General features: G+C 37.8%; 1 protein-coding gene across 1 annotated transcript; it reads left to right on the top strand.

Moving 5' to 3' along the window:
• The first annotated feature begins 3,875 nt into the window (after positions 1-3,875).
• Positions 3,876-12,638, top strand: LOC139722937 (pleckstrin homology domain-containing family J member 1-like). The gene is made up of 7 exons (XM_071634220.1): positions 3,876-4,056; positions 5,734-5,813; positions 6,257-6,335; positions 6,741-6,831; positions 7,617-7,680; positions 10,430-10,547; positions 11,499-12,638. Exons 1-7 carry the CDS (start codon positions 3,957-3,959, stop codon positions 11,558-11,560), a joined length of 594 nt encoding a protein of 197 aa, XP_071490321.1. The 5' UTR covers positions 3,876-3,956; the 3' UTR covers positions 11,561-12,638.
• The last annotated feature ends 5,069 nt before the right edge of the window (positions 12,639-17,707 follow it).

The raw sequence follows: 17,707 nt of genomic DNA on the forward strand, positions 1-17,707 counted from the left end.
GATTGAAAAGCGAACGTATTCTCATGCCGAAAACTCAAACCACGGTATTTGATAACCAGAAATCAGAAAGCAATAAGTTGAGAGGCGTCACAGTAGCGAGTTGTTCAGTGCCCCCCTAAAAAGGTTTATATTGTGGAACCTTTTTGGCGCCCCCTGCCATCGCGAAGCAATCTCGCACTTTTGTTTCGTCTCTTCGGCGTTGAAACCGTCGCGTTGCATGTGCTTGCGAACGCCCATGTTGACTCACAACCCCCTAATCAATTCCCAAGACCCTGATTGATCGCTGCAATACCACTAACGTGAAGGAGCTCGAGTCTATTTTGATTGATTCTCAACTTTAAGAGATCGAAAGTCATTTTTCTTCAGTCTATTATGGCTGTCTGAGGGCACATTCTGCCCTGGATTATATTATGTTACGTATATACCAAACCACAAGCAGGAAAGCAAAACAGAAACTGTCTGCACGAGGCACCTGATATTACGCGTTGCAATTCATGTTGCCTACTCTATACTTGTACATGTACTAGGTAGTTCCCAGGCTATTTGATTTTTGTACCTGCATGCTTTATTAACCTCCTAGTCATTTATGGTGCTTGCATAATATGTCAGGGTTTATGTTTGTATAATTATGATAAAATGCAGACGGTGGCAGTGGTACATTCAGTTTGGGTCTTCTTCTTCTTCTTCTTCTTCTTCTTCTTCTTCTTCTTCTTCTTCTCCTCCTCCTCCTCCTCCTCCTCCTTCTTCTTCTTCTTTTTTCTTCTTCTTCTCCTTCTTCTTCCTCTTGTTAAGTCTGCCTCCTTCAATTAGCTGAAGATTATTGCGTCCTTATCAGCCAATCTTTAATACCAAACTGGAGAGGGAAATCATTCCAAGTTGGAAATCATGCATGTTCCGCTGAAAGAAAGATAATGAATATGTCACATTGAGTCTTATGTTGCAATGATGGCGCCTTCCATCGTTGAGAGTGGATGTGATATCTATGATTAAGCCATAAGGCTTTGGATATTCATTTATCATAATGATCTCATTGATATTCATTTATGTAAATCTATGTTATCTATTGTATCATCATTAATTGAGTCATCCATATGCAATGACCATTCTTTGTTCTCCATCACCATTGGTAACCTACCACCTCAAAAGTGAGAGGTATCTTTTATATGAGTCTATACTTAGGAATGTCGACTGATCACAAAGCTGACCCATTGCTCGGTGAATGAACCTCCTTTGAAGTCATGTGTGCTTTGTCTTCTTGCTTTTGAAAGTGAAAGTTATTGTAAAACTGAACCCTGTGACTATTTCATAGTTTCTCCAGTATATCAAAGAGAGATTGTACAGAAATTTGACAACAGCAAGGAAGAGGGACTGAAACCACTCGCGTCAAGATAATTATGACAATGATGACTTAATCAATTAAGAGGAATTCTAAATCTTCATTCTGATGGGTGTAATATAGGTAATTCATGATGATTGACAACTACGATCACGATAATTATCTGGGTAATGACATCAATACTACTATATTACTACTACTACTACTACTACTACTACTACTACTACTACTACTACTACTACTACTACTACTTCAACAACTACAACAACAACAACTACTACTACCACTATACTACTGACTTATGTACTTACTACTACTTACTACTACTACTGCTGCTGCTGCTGCTACTACTACTACTACTACTTCTACTACTACTACTACTACTACTACTACTACTACTACTACTACTACTACTAGTCGTAGTAGTACTACTACTACCACTACTACTACTATACCACTGCAGCTGTTGCTGCTACTACCACTATCAACCATTATCATCACTATCGTTATTATTACATTAGAAGTATAATATAGGAGTAGTACCAGTAGCAGCAGCAGCAGCAGCAGCTGGAGCAATATAGTTTGGTACCAGTAATCACCAGTACATGTATTGGGATTTTTAAAAGAAATCCTTATGATTATCAATAAAAAGAGGAATTTGGGATTAAACGAGGGGCAACTGAATCTATCAGTGAAACGAAGGTTTGGAGTAAAAAGATGCACTCTAAAAAATGAAGTAGTAAATCAAAATTTAAAATAGAAAAAGTAGGAGAAGAACCTATGAAAAAGAAGAAATGAGAAGGCACAGCAGGAAAGGAATAGAACAGAAGAAAAGGAGAGCAGGACTCGTGTGACGATTGCAACTATTATTTAGATGGTGTGTACTGGCGATTGACTCAGTTACTGAACAGTATATAATGAAACAGGATATCTTCCATCAGGCTTGCTGGAATCTGTGTTCAATACACTGCCCCAAAAACCAAAGGCAATGGAATGTGGTGACTTCAGGAGTATCAGTCTCATGAGCCATATTATGAAGATCCTACTCAAAATCATTCTGAAGAGGAATCAATTTCTACACGGTGAGAACTCTGGAGAAACCCAATTTGGCTTCAAGTCGGGGTCTGGGACACGCGATGCCATATTTACTATGCGCATCATTACGGAGAAGTGCTTGGAAAAGGGAAAAGACCTCTATGTATGCTTTATTGATTATGCCAAGGCATTTGATAGAGTCCAGCACCAGAAAGTTTTCGAGTGTCTCCGCAATACCGGGATGGACAGTGAGGATCTGAGAGTGATTGCAAACCTGTACTGGAACCAAAGGGCATGCGTAAGGATTGACAATGAATTTTCCGATTATGCAGAAATCAAACGAGGTGTTCGTCAGGGCTGCATCATGTCACCTAGTTTGTTTAATCTATACACAGAATGTATTTTTAAAAGCATTGAAGGCATGCCTGGCATTAATGTTAGTGAAGTAATGATAAATAATCTGGGGTATGCGGATGATACTGTGTTGCTAGCTGATAATGAACAAGACCTGCAGGCAATTGTTGATGCCATACACCGCCAAAGTAAGGGATTTGGCTTGGACATGAATGTGAAAAAGACCAAAACGATGGTAATATCTCGAAAGGTGGAAATACCAAGGGTAAACATCTCTATCAACAACACTCTCCTGGAACAAGTCAGTGAATTCACATAGGCCTAATTATTTAGGACAAAAGGTATATGAAGATGAAATTGCTGGTGGAGAAATTAGGAGAAGAATTGGAATGGCTAAAACTAAGTTTACCCAAATGAGTAAAGTGTTAACATCAAGGAATTCGATATATTAAGTGCATTCAGCTCTCCTTTACTGTTGTGAAACATGGACATTGTACTTGAAGGATATGAAAAGGCTGGCTGCATTCGAGATGTGGATATTCAGACGCCTGGGCCGCATATCATGGTCAGACAGGAAAACAAATCAGTATGTTCTAGATCATCTGAATGTCACAAAAACTTTGATGAAAGACATTAAATCAAGAAAACTCAAATATTTTGGCCATGTTAAAAGACATCAGAACATCCCATAAAGTGTACTGGAAGGGATTATAGAAGGCATGATGCAGAGGACGCCAGCGCAGTGTGTGATGTGATAACATGAAGGAGTGGACAGGAAAGAGTGTGGCCGCATGTAGTAGGCCTATTAAAAGGCGGCCATGAACAGAACAGAGTGGAGGTCCATAGTCGCCAACCTTCGGACTGAAGACGGCACTTAACAAGAAGACTGGCGATTGTCTTGATTTTTTTTCACTATGGCCTGAGATGCTTGTGATGACAAAAAACAAAACAAAACAAAACAAAACAAAACAAAACAAAACAAACAAAACAAATTGAAGGCTCTTTATAGACTGGATGGAGCTACGACGTAGTCACAAAAGTCAGAATCTCACTGCACGCTGCACGTCACACACTAGGTGGCGCTACACACATAAAAAAAAAGCAGATCCAACAACAACAACAACAGTCGTCGTAGTCTAGTCATCATCATCCCTCAATTCGTAAGTAAAAATTTACGTGCCTCAAACGTTAGAGATTAGAAAAACAAGAGTATTCCGATAAATGGAACGAAATGCGCTACAGTGACCAGGAACTCATGACGTTGGCATGCTCAACACCAACGTTTGAAGCAAGACTTTTCTACAAACAAGTCAGCAAACGACGGCGAGAGGGTAACCGCTTCCGCTGGTCTCATTGACCAGTGCTTAGTCCCACATGTGCAATATTTTGTTTGTCATTCATTTTTTTTTTTGCACAGATTCTCCATCACATCACTAATCAGCTGTCCATGGCCATGGCCATTAATGTCGGTATCCGTTAATCACCCTTCTAATTCCTCATTCACCTCACTATTTACTAAGCAACTTGTTTACACTTACTTTCGTGCCAAAGCCCCTTCTCCCGATATAATAATAATGCGACTCAAGACAAAAGGTTGGTTGGACGTTGGGGACTAACCCTGGCCTGGGGTGCTCCTTAGACGTAGTACCACCAGCATTGATAACACCCAATATGAATTGTCTAAATGCTACTTTAAGGTCTTAAAATGTAACATTTTAGCTCTATTTTGCAGAAAACCCCGTTCGATTTGGTTAAGCGGTCACAGAGAAATGTGGATTGTTGTGAAGCATGTCATGAGTCTGATTCTTCCAAGTTTAGCACTTCGATGATCTTGTGTGTGAATACAACATACCAATAGACAGAGCTTGGAGGGAAGAGATTCCCAACATCCTCTACAAAATTCCTCATTTCTCTTTGACCACTGAAGCAAATCGAATGGGGTTTTCTGTAAGATGTGGGCAATGAGTTATAGTTTCATACCCTGAATTTGTATTTAATTTAGATTGATTCAATATTTTTAAAGATATTGCGAAGGGTCCCGTTGTAATTTTTTTTTTTTGGACATACGGTATGGAGGAGAGCTGATAAAGTCAAAAAAATAAAAGACTCTTCCGGGCAGACGGATTTTTCTGTGTAGTGCATAATAAAATTCAAGAAAAGCATTACTATTACTAACGTAGTAAAAAAGCTGCACCCAGGTTCGACCTCCTGTGCCAAAAGTCAACCAAAACCAAAAGCCAAATTCAATCAAAAGCATAGGTTTTACATGTAGTTGGCAGTCAATTTTGGACAGCGATATGATCGAATCATGGGCGGCTTGCTTTAGTCTACTTCTAATATTACAGTCTTCGACCACATGAAACCAGAGTAGAAATTTGCAGTCCAAAAATGCTGTTAAACAAGATTAGATTCAGGAATGGGTGTGGACCATGTTCGTTGAAGTCCAGTGTGTTGTATAAGACAAATAGTCTATGATCTTCACTTGTCTGGTGGACCAAGATTTCGCACTTGTCTTGGTGACAGATGAGGCCCACTCACTATTCAACTTTGCTTCGCCTAATTGCAAAAGAAATTTTGATAATTTTCACATATTCAAGAAAAAAAGAATAATGAGAATGGGATGTTAGGGATGTAACGACACATCCTTCAGAAACACGCAAATGGAAGGAGATCATTGTCTCTGTATGTTAATGAATTGTGATTGAAGATCTCATTGCAAACAGTGTCAGAGTCATATGACCTTTACAAGTCTTTTTGACCAAAGATGACAAATTTAAGGTTCCCGGGGAATTGCATACAATTGATCATGTTATGATATTTATACTAGTTAGTGTAACTTTGCCAGTATAGGTACAATTTTTTGCTAGACTTTCACTCATTTGTCAACTGGTTTCACTATTTTCATTCAAGAAAACTTTTTCCCCATGATGTTACATTTGAGTAGCAGCTTACTTTTCACCCAAGGTTAAGATACTCATGAACGTTTTCATTCTTTGTATTTTGTGCAGGCTATAGGGAGAGATTATTTCGCCAGAAGAGTAACTTTCTGTTCTACTTCAGAATTCATGAATCAAGTAGAACACTAGAGGTGAGTTCTAAGGGTGGGAGCTCATTATGTAAACATTTAACAGTTCTATAGCTAGTTCAGGACAAAGATAGCAAGTTTATTAATACTGTGGTCATACTTATAAAGGGGTTTGGGTGAGAGGGTATGGACAGTTAATGTGTCATTTTGCAATACTGCATCATGCAGGTGATGATATTAAAACATACACACACACACACACACACACACACACACACAAAAGAGTTGTTACATATATATTTAACAGGGCAATCAAATGAACAATGAACTATGATCTATAAAAGTAAGAGGAAATTACCTGAATCAGTCGAATAGCAATCATTAAGTGCCGTCATAGGCTGTACTACTACAAGAACTATGTTAAATTGTAACCAGTCATACATGCACAATAAACTCTCTGTCTGTCTGTATTTGTCTATCTTTCTCCCTGTATGTTCACTCTATAGCCCATCGGAGCTCTGTTACTAGAAAGATGTACCATTCAAGAGGAGGCGATGGATGGTGGACGCTATGTCTTCTCCCTGAGTGAGTAGAGCTGATAAACAAAAAAATGCAATTCATGATGTTGTGTTTGACAAGTCTAAGAAATGCTTGTGCTCATGTGAGTTCATGTATCTAGCAGACACAGCTGTTAGCCTGTCGATTTTGGTGTTTTAAAAAGGTATTTCTTGTTAGTTTTTGTTCTGCTTTGAGGTTTGTGATTGCTGCTCTTCATTCCACTTATGATCTTTGTCATGGAATTTTCAGGTCCAGAATCAGTTTCTGTGAAGAAGAGTGGGGGGGGGGGGGGGGGGAGGAATTAATAAAAGATAATCATTTGGCTGTATTTTAGGGCAAAGTGATGATATGTGCAGTTAGCTTATGGAGAAATTCAACAGTTCTTCTTCACAAAAACCATCTCTGTTCCTTTAATTCACTTTTTTTTTGCAGCATATCAGGATGAGAGTGAAAGGAAACACTTCTTTGCCACATATTCTCCATTAGACTACAAGAAATGGATAGATCTGATCAAGACATCTAGGTAAGTGAACCTTGGCCAGTAGTTTCGCTTGAGAGAGCATAACCACTGGCTGAGCAGATTAATTTTGAATTTACCAAGGCAATTTATTGAATTCAAACAAGTTAACATATTCGTGCCTTGATACATAATTTGGCCATGAAAATGAAAACAAAAGAGACATTAGATATGAAGTATAAGCCTCCAAGATTGCAGAGAGAGAGAAAAAAAAAAACCACCTAAACACAACAAATGTGGTTACCACAGTAACCACATGAAAATTAAATGCTGATTCTCAGCTAAGAAGTAGGATGACTAAGTGCCATTTTAATTGCTGTCGCTCAGCAATGTACTCTGTTTGGACCATGAGCATGATACCATTTTATGTTATTGTGGTGTCCTTGTCGCCAGGAACAGCCAACAGCATTGTTATCATTCTTTAATTGGAAATGCACTCTTTAGCTTTTTACATTTTCAGAATATGAGGAAGCAAGAGTGAAGGAACTGATGAAAGGTTATTGATATGGATTGAGTAAATACAAGAGAAAGAATGAAAACAAGGACAAAGAGGTGTGAAAAGGGGAAAAGAGAGAACAAAAGCAAGGAAGGAGGCAAAGATAGGCCTGAAAACAAAAAGAAGACAAATGTGGAGAATATCCAAATTCATTCATTCAATCATATTATCTCTAAGGTAAGGATTTCAGCAGGTAGTGACTATTTCGTACTGCATGCATGTTTGAGAAATTTCCTAATGTTTAAATGAGTAAGCCCTCCTTATTGCAACCAGCTGTCTATTTGTCCTATTTCAGTTATGAGCGATTGAAATCTACTTTCCTCATTCTTCAAAGAGAGTTGATCAGGGTCAAGGATGTGGTGAGTCAAAGTGTCATTCTACACCATAGTCAGTTCTGTACCATAGTCAATGCTGCACCATAGTCAATTCTGCACTGTAGTCAATTCTACACCATTGTCAATTCTGCACCGTAGTCATTTCTGCGCCATAGTCAATTCTACACCGTAGTCAAAGTGACTTTATTCGAGTACAGTCTAACCTTGGTTATCCGGCCATCACTTTTCAGGATCTCTCTGTCGTTCAGGCTTGGAGAGGCACATGGTTGTGTTTTCTTGTTTGGTGTGAAACTTTTACTATATAATACATTACGAACGAACAGAGACCAAAAGGAAGATGTATTTTCTTCCTTAGCCTATTTCATTTTTACATCATGTGAATTATGAAACATGCAAATATCATGTACATGTATATCATTGTAATGAATAGAAAGTTAGTGATGCTGTATGTATGTGTATATCCCACACAACTCATTTCAAAGTGTCATGCTTGAGCACATCTCACTAATCTGGCAATACACTTTATACATTCTACCTGGATGGCTACTGGTCCCAGCATGGTCAGATAACTGAGGTTGGACTGTTGTGTAAAATCAGACAGACAGAATGATAACTTTTTCATCAAAAATCAGATGTGACATAAGAATGTTGTAAAATTTTAAAGTAGTACATACTGTACATAACTAGCGTCAAAAGTACTGCATCCACTCATTCAAATTTGCTGAGTAGAGAATGTCATCAACACTACTTTTCTACTATTTTTTAATAGAAGAATTGTAATAATTGTTTCTCAGAGATAAGTTAGCAACTACACTTTCCCTCCTAAAAGTCATCTTTGCCAGGTTATTGCAACACAACATAAATCAATGCGAAGGATACAAATGTTTCTATTTTCATCTTGTTAAAACAGGCAATTTGGTAATGAGTCATGCCAACGTCACTGAGAGACTCATAAGACCATGTCATCTGATTTGATATTTGTACGTGCTGACTAATGTTCCTGTCATAAGAAGAGAATTGACAGTTTGACGTTCCATAAACTCCTTATTTTAGGTCTTATTTTGCTGAAACCCCTACCATTGTGTTTGTGTGATATTACTCAATTTATTTAAGCCAACTTTACCATGGAGAGGAATTGCACATAATGGCAGCATGGATCCAGACAGCATTTAAACATACTCTGTATTTACAACAAATGGATATTTAAAATCTGTAGTAGAAACTGCAGATTCCAATCGTATAGACCAAAATTTTATCTATTTATGCTTTGATTTCATTTTTTTCCCCTCAAATTTAAGCTGTCTGGGAAATGTAGTGCAAGATTGACACAGAATAAAAAATGGAATTATTCAATTCAATAAAAATATCAGTCAAAATAATCAGAAGTCTTATAAAGGGGATCAATGCATGAGCTAATATTGCATTATATATGCTTACTTTAAAATAGCCATTAGATTATTTTAAATGATAGTTTACCATTTAATCTCAGCAGGCAGCTATGTGAAATAAGGAAACATGCAGAGCATATTCAGTTCATCGTCAGCATTGAGAGCAGTTACAGTCTGATTCATAAGTCAATCTAAAGGGAAATGCTGTGTTGCCTCAACTTGCCACATCATGCTAAAATCCTTTGTGTCATGCTCAAAAACTGGGCACCCAGCTACTGTATTTTGGACTTCTGTTGAAATAGGAGACAGTCATAAAGGAAATCCTGCCAACCCATCACTTCCAGGAGGAAAATCGGTGCGGGTATTAATTCATTGTCATTGAATTGGCACCTCTGAATTGCACTGCAAATCTAGCATTGTAAAAAGGATCTATGGATGTGGTTAAAGCACTGAAACCTGCCAGAATTAGAATGAATTTGTAAAAAGAAAATAGATAAATACATAAATAAATTTAAATAAATGTCAATGTGGTAGAGCAGCAGGAACTTGAATCTTTAAGATGTGAGGCCAGTTTGAGAATCAGTCATGAGGTTTGCAAACAAGAGGCTTTGAAAATTTCGCAACTGAAACAAACAACTAAACATGAACAATTATAAAGGCTTCACAAAAAGCGATTTGTTTGTTTTGTTTTGTGTTTATTTTTACTATACCTTGTGAAATACTAACAAGGAATATTAAACTAGAAAAGCACTCTGAGAGCGCAGACCTCCGCCAAACAGTTACTTTCCACCCATGATCTTGCTCTTCCCAAAGAGATTTTTTCTCCTCTCTACGACTGGGGAAAAGCTCTTTGGGCTCTTCCACAGAGATCAGTGATTTCCACCCATAGGTCTACATGCTGAAACATTGCCTGATTTCCCAATATAGAAGCCTTTGTTACGTCATAAACCCTCAGCTGTATGGCGCGCCTCGCCCTAGCAGAAACTAGAGCACGCACTTTAGTGCGCGCAGGCAAACCTCAATACGCGCAGCCTGAACTCCCAAGTTCATTGACCCTACCTGCCAAAATATCAAAAATCCTTCATAAATTCCCCCAAAATTCTCAGATCACTACCAAAAGTTAATCGTTTGTTTTCTAATACTTGTGTCATTCTCAACCTTTCCTGCAAGTTTCATCCCAATCCGTTCACTACTTTTTGAGTTATTTTGCACACGGACAAACTAACGAACTAACGAACTAACTAACAAACAAACTAATGGTAACGAAAACATAACCTCCTCCCTTGGCGGAGGTAACAAGGCTTGACTGCAGAAATGTGGTTTATGAGACTTGATGGGTCATAAAATTAATTATGATAATTTCCCTGTAATGACCCATGTCACAGGAGAGGCATAAGAATGCATCGCCCAAGCCAGTGCGCCCCGCCCCCAAGCCCCCAAGCCACCCACCAGTCTCCAAGGCCCAGCTCCTGTCTCCAGAGGCAGCGGAGAACAGACCTCAAGGTAAGGGAGATTATCTTTGCATGAAACAAATATCATATTATAGAATAAACTGGTCAGTATACAGTAACAGTGCACTCCCATTATCAGGAACATGGTTATGCCGAAATTCTTGTTACAACGAAGTCAAATTTCAGGCCCCCAAATATTCATATACTTTTCTCTTCATCAGGTATTACAAAGTTTTGATGTAACAAAAGAAAATTGCTGGTCCTGGGGGCTTCATTAAAGTGGAAGTATTTTATCAGTATCAAAGAAGTAGGAAATAATTGATTCTTTCAAGTCATCAGTAAGTATTGAAAGATTTTTTTGACGTCAACGCTTTATTTCTTCCTATTTGTGTGGGTTTGAAAGTTTTCTTGAACTCAAGAATATTGTACTGAAAGCATCTGAAATCAGTTCTAGTGTAATGTTTTCGGGTCAGCAAAATGCGTGGAAGTGGTTGATGTTTCTTGCATCAAAATTATAAAGTAATGAAATATATTTTGCCAGTAGAGATCTATTGTGAATTTAGAAGCAAACAGAAAATTTGTCTGCTGTATAATCACACTAATATCTGTGTATGGTTTACATTTCAAAACTGTTGACATAATGATACCCTATGCATGGAATATATTGAGATGAGGAAATATCTATGAAGCAAACGACCCCCAAATTGAAAAAAAGCAAAAAATCCAGCAAATATTTTTCTAAGGCATGTTAAAGTTTTCATAGAAATACTCTCATACACACAGTACTAGACAGTCAAGTTCACCAAAACTGAGCCTGGACACACAAAAAAATTAATCATGCAAAATTTTCTGCTTTGATATTATTATTGTCATGATATAAATGTATATCATATCCTTTTGAGACACTTGCAGTGTGAGAATAATGCGTAGAATTACATCACTCAGTGATTGACAGTTCAGATAAGAATCTCCCATACAACATTTTGCACTTTTTTTTTCACAGAATCATCAGAGAAAGCCAGGGAAGATGAAAAGGGAGAAGGTGTCCTCATTGATATCGCGTGACCAGTCCGTAGCTAGCTCCAGACCAATGCTGACGATACTTCACATCTCATACCCGTACGCTTGTTTCGTGATGCGCTGACTTGTGTGTGCTTGAGATGGAAGTCACATGGACAATGAATTGAGGGCATATCTACATAGAGCATATGGTTACTTAGCTGTGAAACATATTACCACTTTTAGTGGCTAAACAGGCATCAACTGATAACTGTTTTGAATAAGTGGGAAAATGTTGACAGAATGGCTTATAATCTGAAGAATCGTCTCCTAAGAAAAGTTTTCATATTTTTATATCAGGGCTCGACACTAACTTTGTTGTCTGGTGGCCTGTTCAGGCTAGTAGAATCTTTGAATCTGAAATTTTAGTGGCACGAAATACAAGTACAAGTAAATACGCTTAGATGAAAGCAAAATTAAATCCATTTTGAATCTTAATTGCCCGATCAGGCCACCAAGAAATAAATTTCGTGGCCTGACACCAATTTATAGTGGCCCTGCGCCACCGGGCCACTGCTAATGTTGAGCCTTAGTGGTACACAATATGTATTGAATGAGAGAGTCGATAGAGAAAGATTGATAGAGATAGAGAAAAAAAAAGTGAGAGAGAAAAATCAAAGTGCATTGTTACATCAGACAGCATGAAGGCCTGTTTACCTAGATGAGCCTTTGAAAATGACATTATTACTTCATGTCCAAAAGATTAATGCAGGATTCTTACGTTGCACTTTGATTTCTTGGATGAATTTTATCCAGGTCGAGCAAGAGATCATTGAATTATGTGACCAGAGGAATCAAAAATAAGGTTTTGTGTGTCTCCGCATTATAAAGATGGCCATATCTTTTTTGTTTTACCCACTGTAGTACATTTAAGAATGATATGCACAATGTGACAACTATACATGATTATCTTATTTCTTTCATTCAAAAAACACTGTTAAGTCCTCATGGTATGTGGTTGGAATTCATTTACTCGGTGGTGCACTTTTGTTAAACAGAAAGATCACTGAACATGCATTCATGATTTGAAATGATCAAAGGTTTTGCCAGTTTTACCATATCAACATCAGTTGCATTCTACTTTCAAGATATTTTTATTTTTCAATATTTTTTTTCCTGTTTAATATTTATTTGTTTACTTCTCTGAGGTGAGAAATCTGCTACCCGAATGTAGGTAGTGTTTGAAAACTTTTGCTGTCATCTGTTAAGTGACAGTTATGAATGTGCTGTGCCATCATGTTGGCATGTGTAAATGCAATATTTCAGATTTGAAATTGATTGCTGCAGTCCAACCATCATTAACAGTTTTATGTTTGAAACTTGCAATCATGTTGTATTTTGGCAGAGATGTTCTTGGTAGCAGACAGATGATAACTTGCCATAAGTTCTCATTTTGCTCGTATGCCTATCTTGCGGGTGATTTTTAACAAAGTTTGAAATTTTATGGTAGTGTTGTCTCATAATTGAAACTATTACACCGATGACTACCTTGGCACATGGTGCACAGATACTAATAATATGTTGCATATTACTAGTATGTGATGGTGGTACATGTGATGGTGGTACAGTGAGGAGTCAACTTATATAGAGATTGGATATAATGAAATACAGTACCTGATGTAACAAAGCCTGTGCCTTGGTTCCAGTGTACCGGTAACAATTCTTTTTCTTCTTCTTCTGCTTCTTTTTCTTTTCTTGCTTGTGACGTGACAAAATATATCACTGCATTATACATACCAGTAATGAACAAAATTCCTGGACCTAAGGCTCTGTTAGTAACAAGCTTCCACTGTAATCACCTGTTTCTACAGATTTGTAGTTCTCCTGCAGTATGTTACTGTAGTCAATTCTATAGTCTTTTTAAAGGAAAAAAAAGTAAATGCAAATTTTCAGCATTGTTTGAATGTTATTAATTTCAGGATTTTGAAATATACTTGAATTAAATGAAAGAAAACATTTTGGATGTTCAGTAAAAGCCCTATCCAGGAGCTCGGCAGATTTATGTTGGGATGCTCAAGTGCTTTATTATACAATATGAAATCCAAGAAACCTTGTTACCAGAGAAATCCACAAGTTCACCCTGATTTTTTTGCCACTCTTTTATGATGCTTCTTGTACCAAGCAAATCAGGCGTATAGCTAGGCTATCTACAAATCTTGTTGATGTATTTGTACCTATTTGTGCTTATTTTTCTTTCTTTTTTTATTCAGCTCTATAATGCTATTGGTTTCCATCATCCTCAACCTACATGTTTATTTCACTGCCTTTAAGAAAAGTTTGAATGTACTTTTCACCTATACCCTTTTTTATATTTCATTTAGAAAATGGAGTTTCTTTGTGGTAAAGAAACAAAAGAAACCTTGAGAATGGGAGCTGCCATAATACCATACAGTATATGGTCTGAGTATCATTACTTTTGTTTATGTACTATCCATTATCCTGGATTTTTTTTTGCTTAGGGACATTGTATATGCACACCATCAGGATAGCAGTTAGTAGCCATTTTGTTTGTTAAAATACATGATTGTACTTCTGTTTCATGCTCAACCTATAATTCCAGGAGATATTCGACATCAATATCACATTTGTGTCCCCAGGTCATAAGGTGGTGGAGAAAAAATGTAAATGTGGAATATATTTCATGGATGCTGCATTGGTGCTGCAACACCCCTATACTAATTATGTCTTCCATGTGAGCTGTTGATTTACTCTGCAGTGAGCCCTCTGGTGTCAGATCTTCCACCACACCACCCCCTTTAACCCCCTCAGCATACCATCTTTGGCATGCCACTGTGATTGAACACAACTGTTTCACACCTGGCTCTGAAGGGGTTAGTGCAGGCTTCTGATCAACATTGAACATTACAACATGTATGCCTCAAAAGAGGCCAAGACTTGGATGAATGCTATGTATCAAACGAAAATGAAATTGATGGAGCACAGCTGAAAGGCACTACGTAGTAGGATATGCAATAGTCTATCCGAGAACAAGAACCTTAAAAAAAAAAGGTACAAATTTGGCCAAAGTATTTGGCCACAGGGAAAATACAGTGTAACTTTTTGTGTGTGAGCAGAACTCCTTTGATCATTCATCTATCTGTGGCAGTATTCAACTTGGGTCAAGAACCCCCCCCCCCCCCACCCCATAAAATGACTTCATCTAATTCTCAGTAGACAGTTGGAATCTTCATCACTTTGGTGATTAGAATGCACATCTGGTAGAGGGTGCACATTCATGTATTCCTTATAGGATAGAATGTATAAAAACTGTCAGAAGTAATTGTATGTGGCAAAACCTTTCCCCGCTCCCTGTAGCTCCCAAATGTTCCCAGCGTCGGCCTACTGGATACACTTGGAATCACTGTCACTTTGAACCGTGGTTAATGTGCAAATCTGAAATGCCTACTCCTACACTAGGGGATGAAGGGTGTATGGAAACTTTGTAAGAGTGCCAAAGAAGAGAATGTACCTTTAAGCAAGTACATTGTACCTGTATCTTTTTAATGCAAATAGACTGCTTTTCACTAGGTCGTCTTCCAGTGTTTCGCCAACTTGCATTGTAGATGGGCACCACCACTTTATACTACATCTTTACTAATATTCCTGATTCCTGCACCATATCAGTTTTATGTTCACATTGGCAATATACAATCGTTCAAGCATCTCCAATTATTATGTTGGTGTTGTTACCAGCAGATATCATCTTCCATTACAGTGGAAGCCGATGAGGGTTTGCTCGAGTAGATAATCTGTAAAATTCCTCATCCCAGTTTTAGTGTCATTACACTCTGGTGTAATTATGTGTAAAATGTGTGTATACTGTATACGCCATATATTTCGCGAGTCTAAATTTTCGCGAATCGGGAATTCCCGACGATTTCACAAGTGGTTAAATTCGCGATCATGGAGTCCTGTACTGAACGGAGAAATGTACATGCGTACGTCACATCCACATTGGGATCAGAGTCAATATTTTCACGTGTCTTAAATTTCACGAATAGCACCTGCCTCGCAAAATTCGTGAAAATAAAAACCTCGCGAAATATTTGGCGTATACAGTACAGTGCACTCCCGTTATAACGAAATGCTCGGGACCGGCAGTTTTCTTTCGTTATAACGAAATTTCGTTATAACCGAACAAATACAATATATAACGAAAACAAGGAACCACGTATATATATATATTATGTTTGCTGAATACTCATCACACACTGAAAAGCTATGTGAAATGTGATGGGATAACTGTATTACAATAATAAACGGAAGTTCCCCTCAGAAACTGTGCGTGACACAAGGAGCGAACACACAGTGGTGTGAAGCGTTCACCCATGCAGAGACGCTATAAATGCTTGTTCCGCTACGTTTTTTTCGAAGGCAATTCGCATTTCGTTATAACGAAGCACATTTCTTTTGTTTTTCTTTGTCTGTGGCGCTCGGAAAAGACTTCGTTATAACGGAAATTTCGCTATAACCGTGTTCGTTATAAGCGAATTTTGTACCATAGACTTTAATGGTGATAATTTTGGGACCAGAAGATTTACTTCGTTATAACGAAATTTCGTTATAACCGTGTTCGTTGTAACGGGAGTGCACTGTACTTCATCCCCATTAGACAGCACCGTTGTAAGATGATGCCATTGCTAAACATCAACAACTGTTGCAGCGATGGATAATTTAACGTTATTGTGTCGCGAGTGTGATGATAATGTTCATGCTTTGAAACTGACATCTTCCAGTAGCCCAGCTGCTGGCTTTGTTGACTTTGGCTGCAGCATATGGACAAGTGCTGTTCTACTAGTGGAACACAAATTCATTGTATGTATGTATGTACCTGTATCTGCACTTTGGTCCAGTATACCAACAACTTATTGTTCATATACTCCAGCCACTTTAAAAAAAAAACCAACAAAACAAAACAAAAAACAAACTTACAGGAGCAAGCAGTTATTGATTCACGTATGGTTGCATGGAAATGGCTATAAGCCTCATTTCTTTCGTACTGCAAACTTTTTTCTCCTGTCTGTGGAAAAAAAAATGCATGTGCTGAAAGTTTATGTTGAAGTTGAAGTACTGGGTGAGCAAAAATGTGCCTATACTGTATTTTGAAGATTATACAACAGAAGCAAATATATATCAGAATAAAATTATTTCATACAAAGCAAGCCCGTCTTGTGTGTAATGTTTCAGGAAGTAGTCAAGCGGCAGAATTACTGCTCTAGTACGATCCTCAATATTTATTTCTACAATGTTCTGTATGTTGCTCATAAAATATTTCAATGACAAGTCATTAGGAAAGCTATGGGAAAGGTTGTCTTCATAGTAAACTACTGTTGCAGTCAAGTTGGGAAGGAAACCAAAGACCTCCGAGACTGAATGTAATTGGAAAAAGATACACACACACACACACACACACACACTCACATTGTTACCCTTGATCATTCTGTGGGCAAGTTGATAAGAATTTGCTTGTACAAGTGTACTGTAGAACCTTGTCTTTGGGGAAAGAAGGAAGAAAAATATGCCTCTTGAATTAAAGGACAAGTCCACCTTTATAGACATGTGGATCGAATGAATGCACCATTATTGGTAGAACACATTACGTAGTGAGAGTTTGAGGAAAATTTGACAATCTGATTAAAAGTTATAAATTCCACACGATTAAAGAAAATATAAAAGAAAAATCAACATACAGTGCACTCCCGTTATAACGAAATGCTCGGGACCGGCTGTTTTCTTTCGTTATAACGAAATTTCGTTATAACCGAACAAATACAATATAACGAAAACAAGGAAACCACGTATATATCTGTTTGCTGAATACTCATCATATACTGGAAAGCTATGTGAAATGTGATGGGATAACTGTATTACAATAATAAACACAAGTTCCCTTCAGAAACTGTGCGTGACACAAGGAGCCAACACACAGTGGTGTGGAGCGTTCACCCATGCAGAGACGCTATATTAAATGCTTGTTCCGCTACGTATTTTCGAAAGCCATTCGCATTTTGTTATAACGGAACACATTTCTTTTGTTTTTCTTTGTCTGTGGCGTTCGGAAAAGACTTCGTTATAACGGAAATTTCACTCTAACCGTGTTCGTTATAAGCGAATTTTGCACCATAGACTTTAATGTTGATAATTTTGGGACCA

This window comes from Diadema antillarum, unplaced genomic scaffold (assembly GCF_040938485.1).
Source record: "Diadema antillarum isolate AM-2024a unplaced genomic scaffold, OU_Dant_1.0 scf00000178, whole genome shotgun sequence".
NCBI classification, from domain to species: Eukaryota; Metazoa; Echinodermata; class Echinoidea; order Diadematoida; family Diadematidae; genus Diadema; species Diadema antillarum.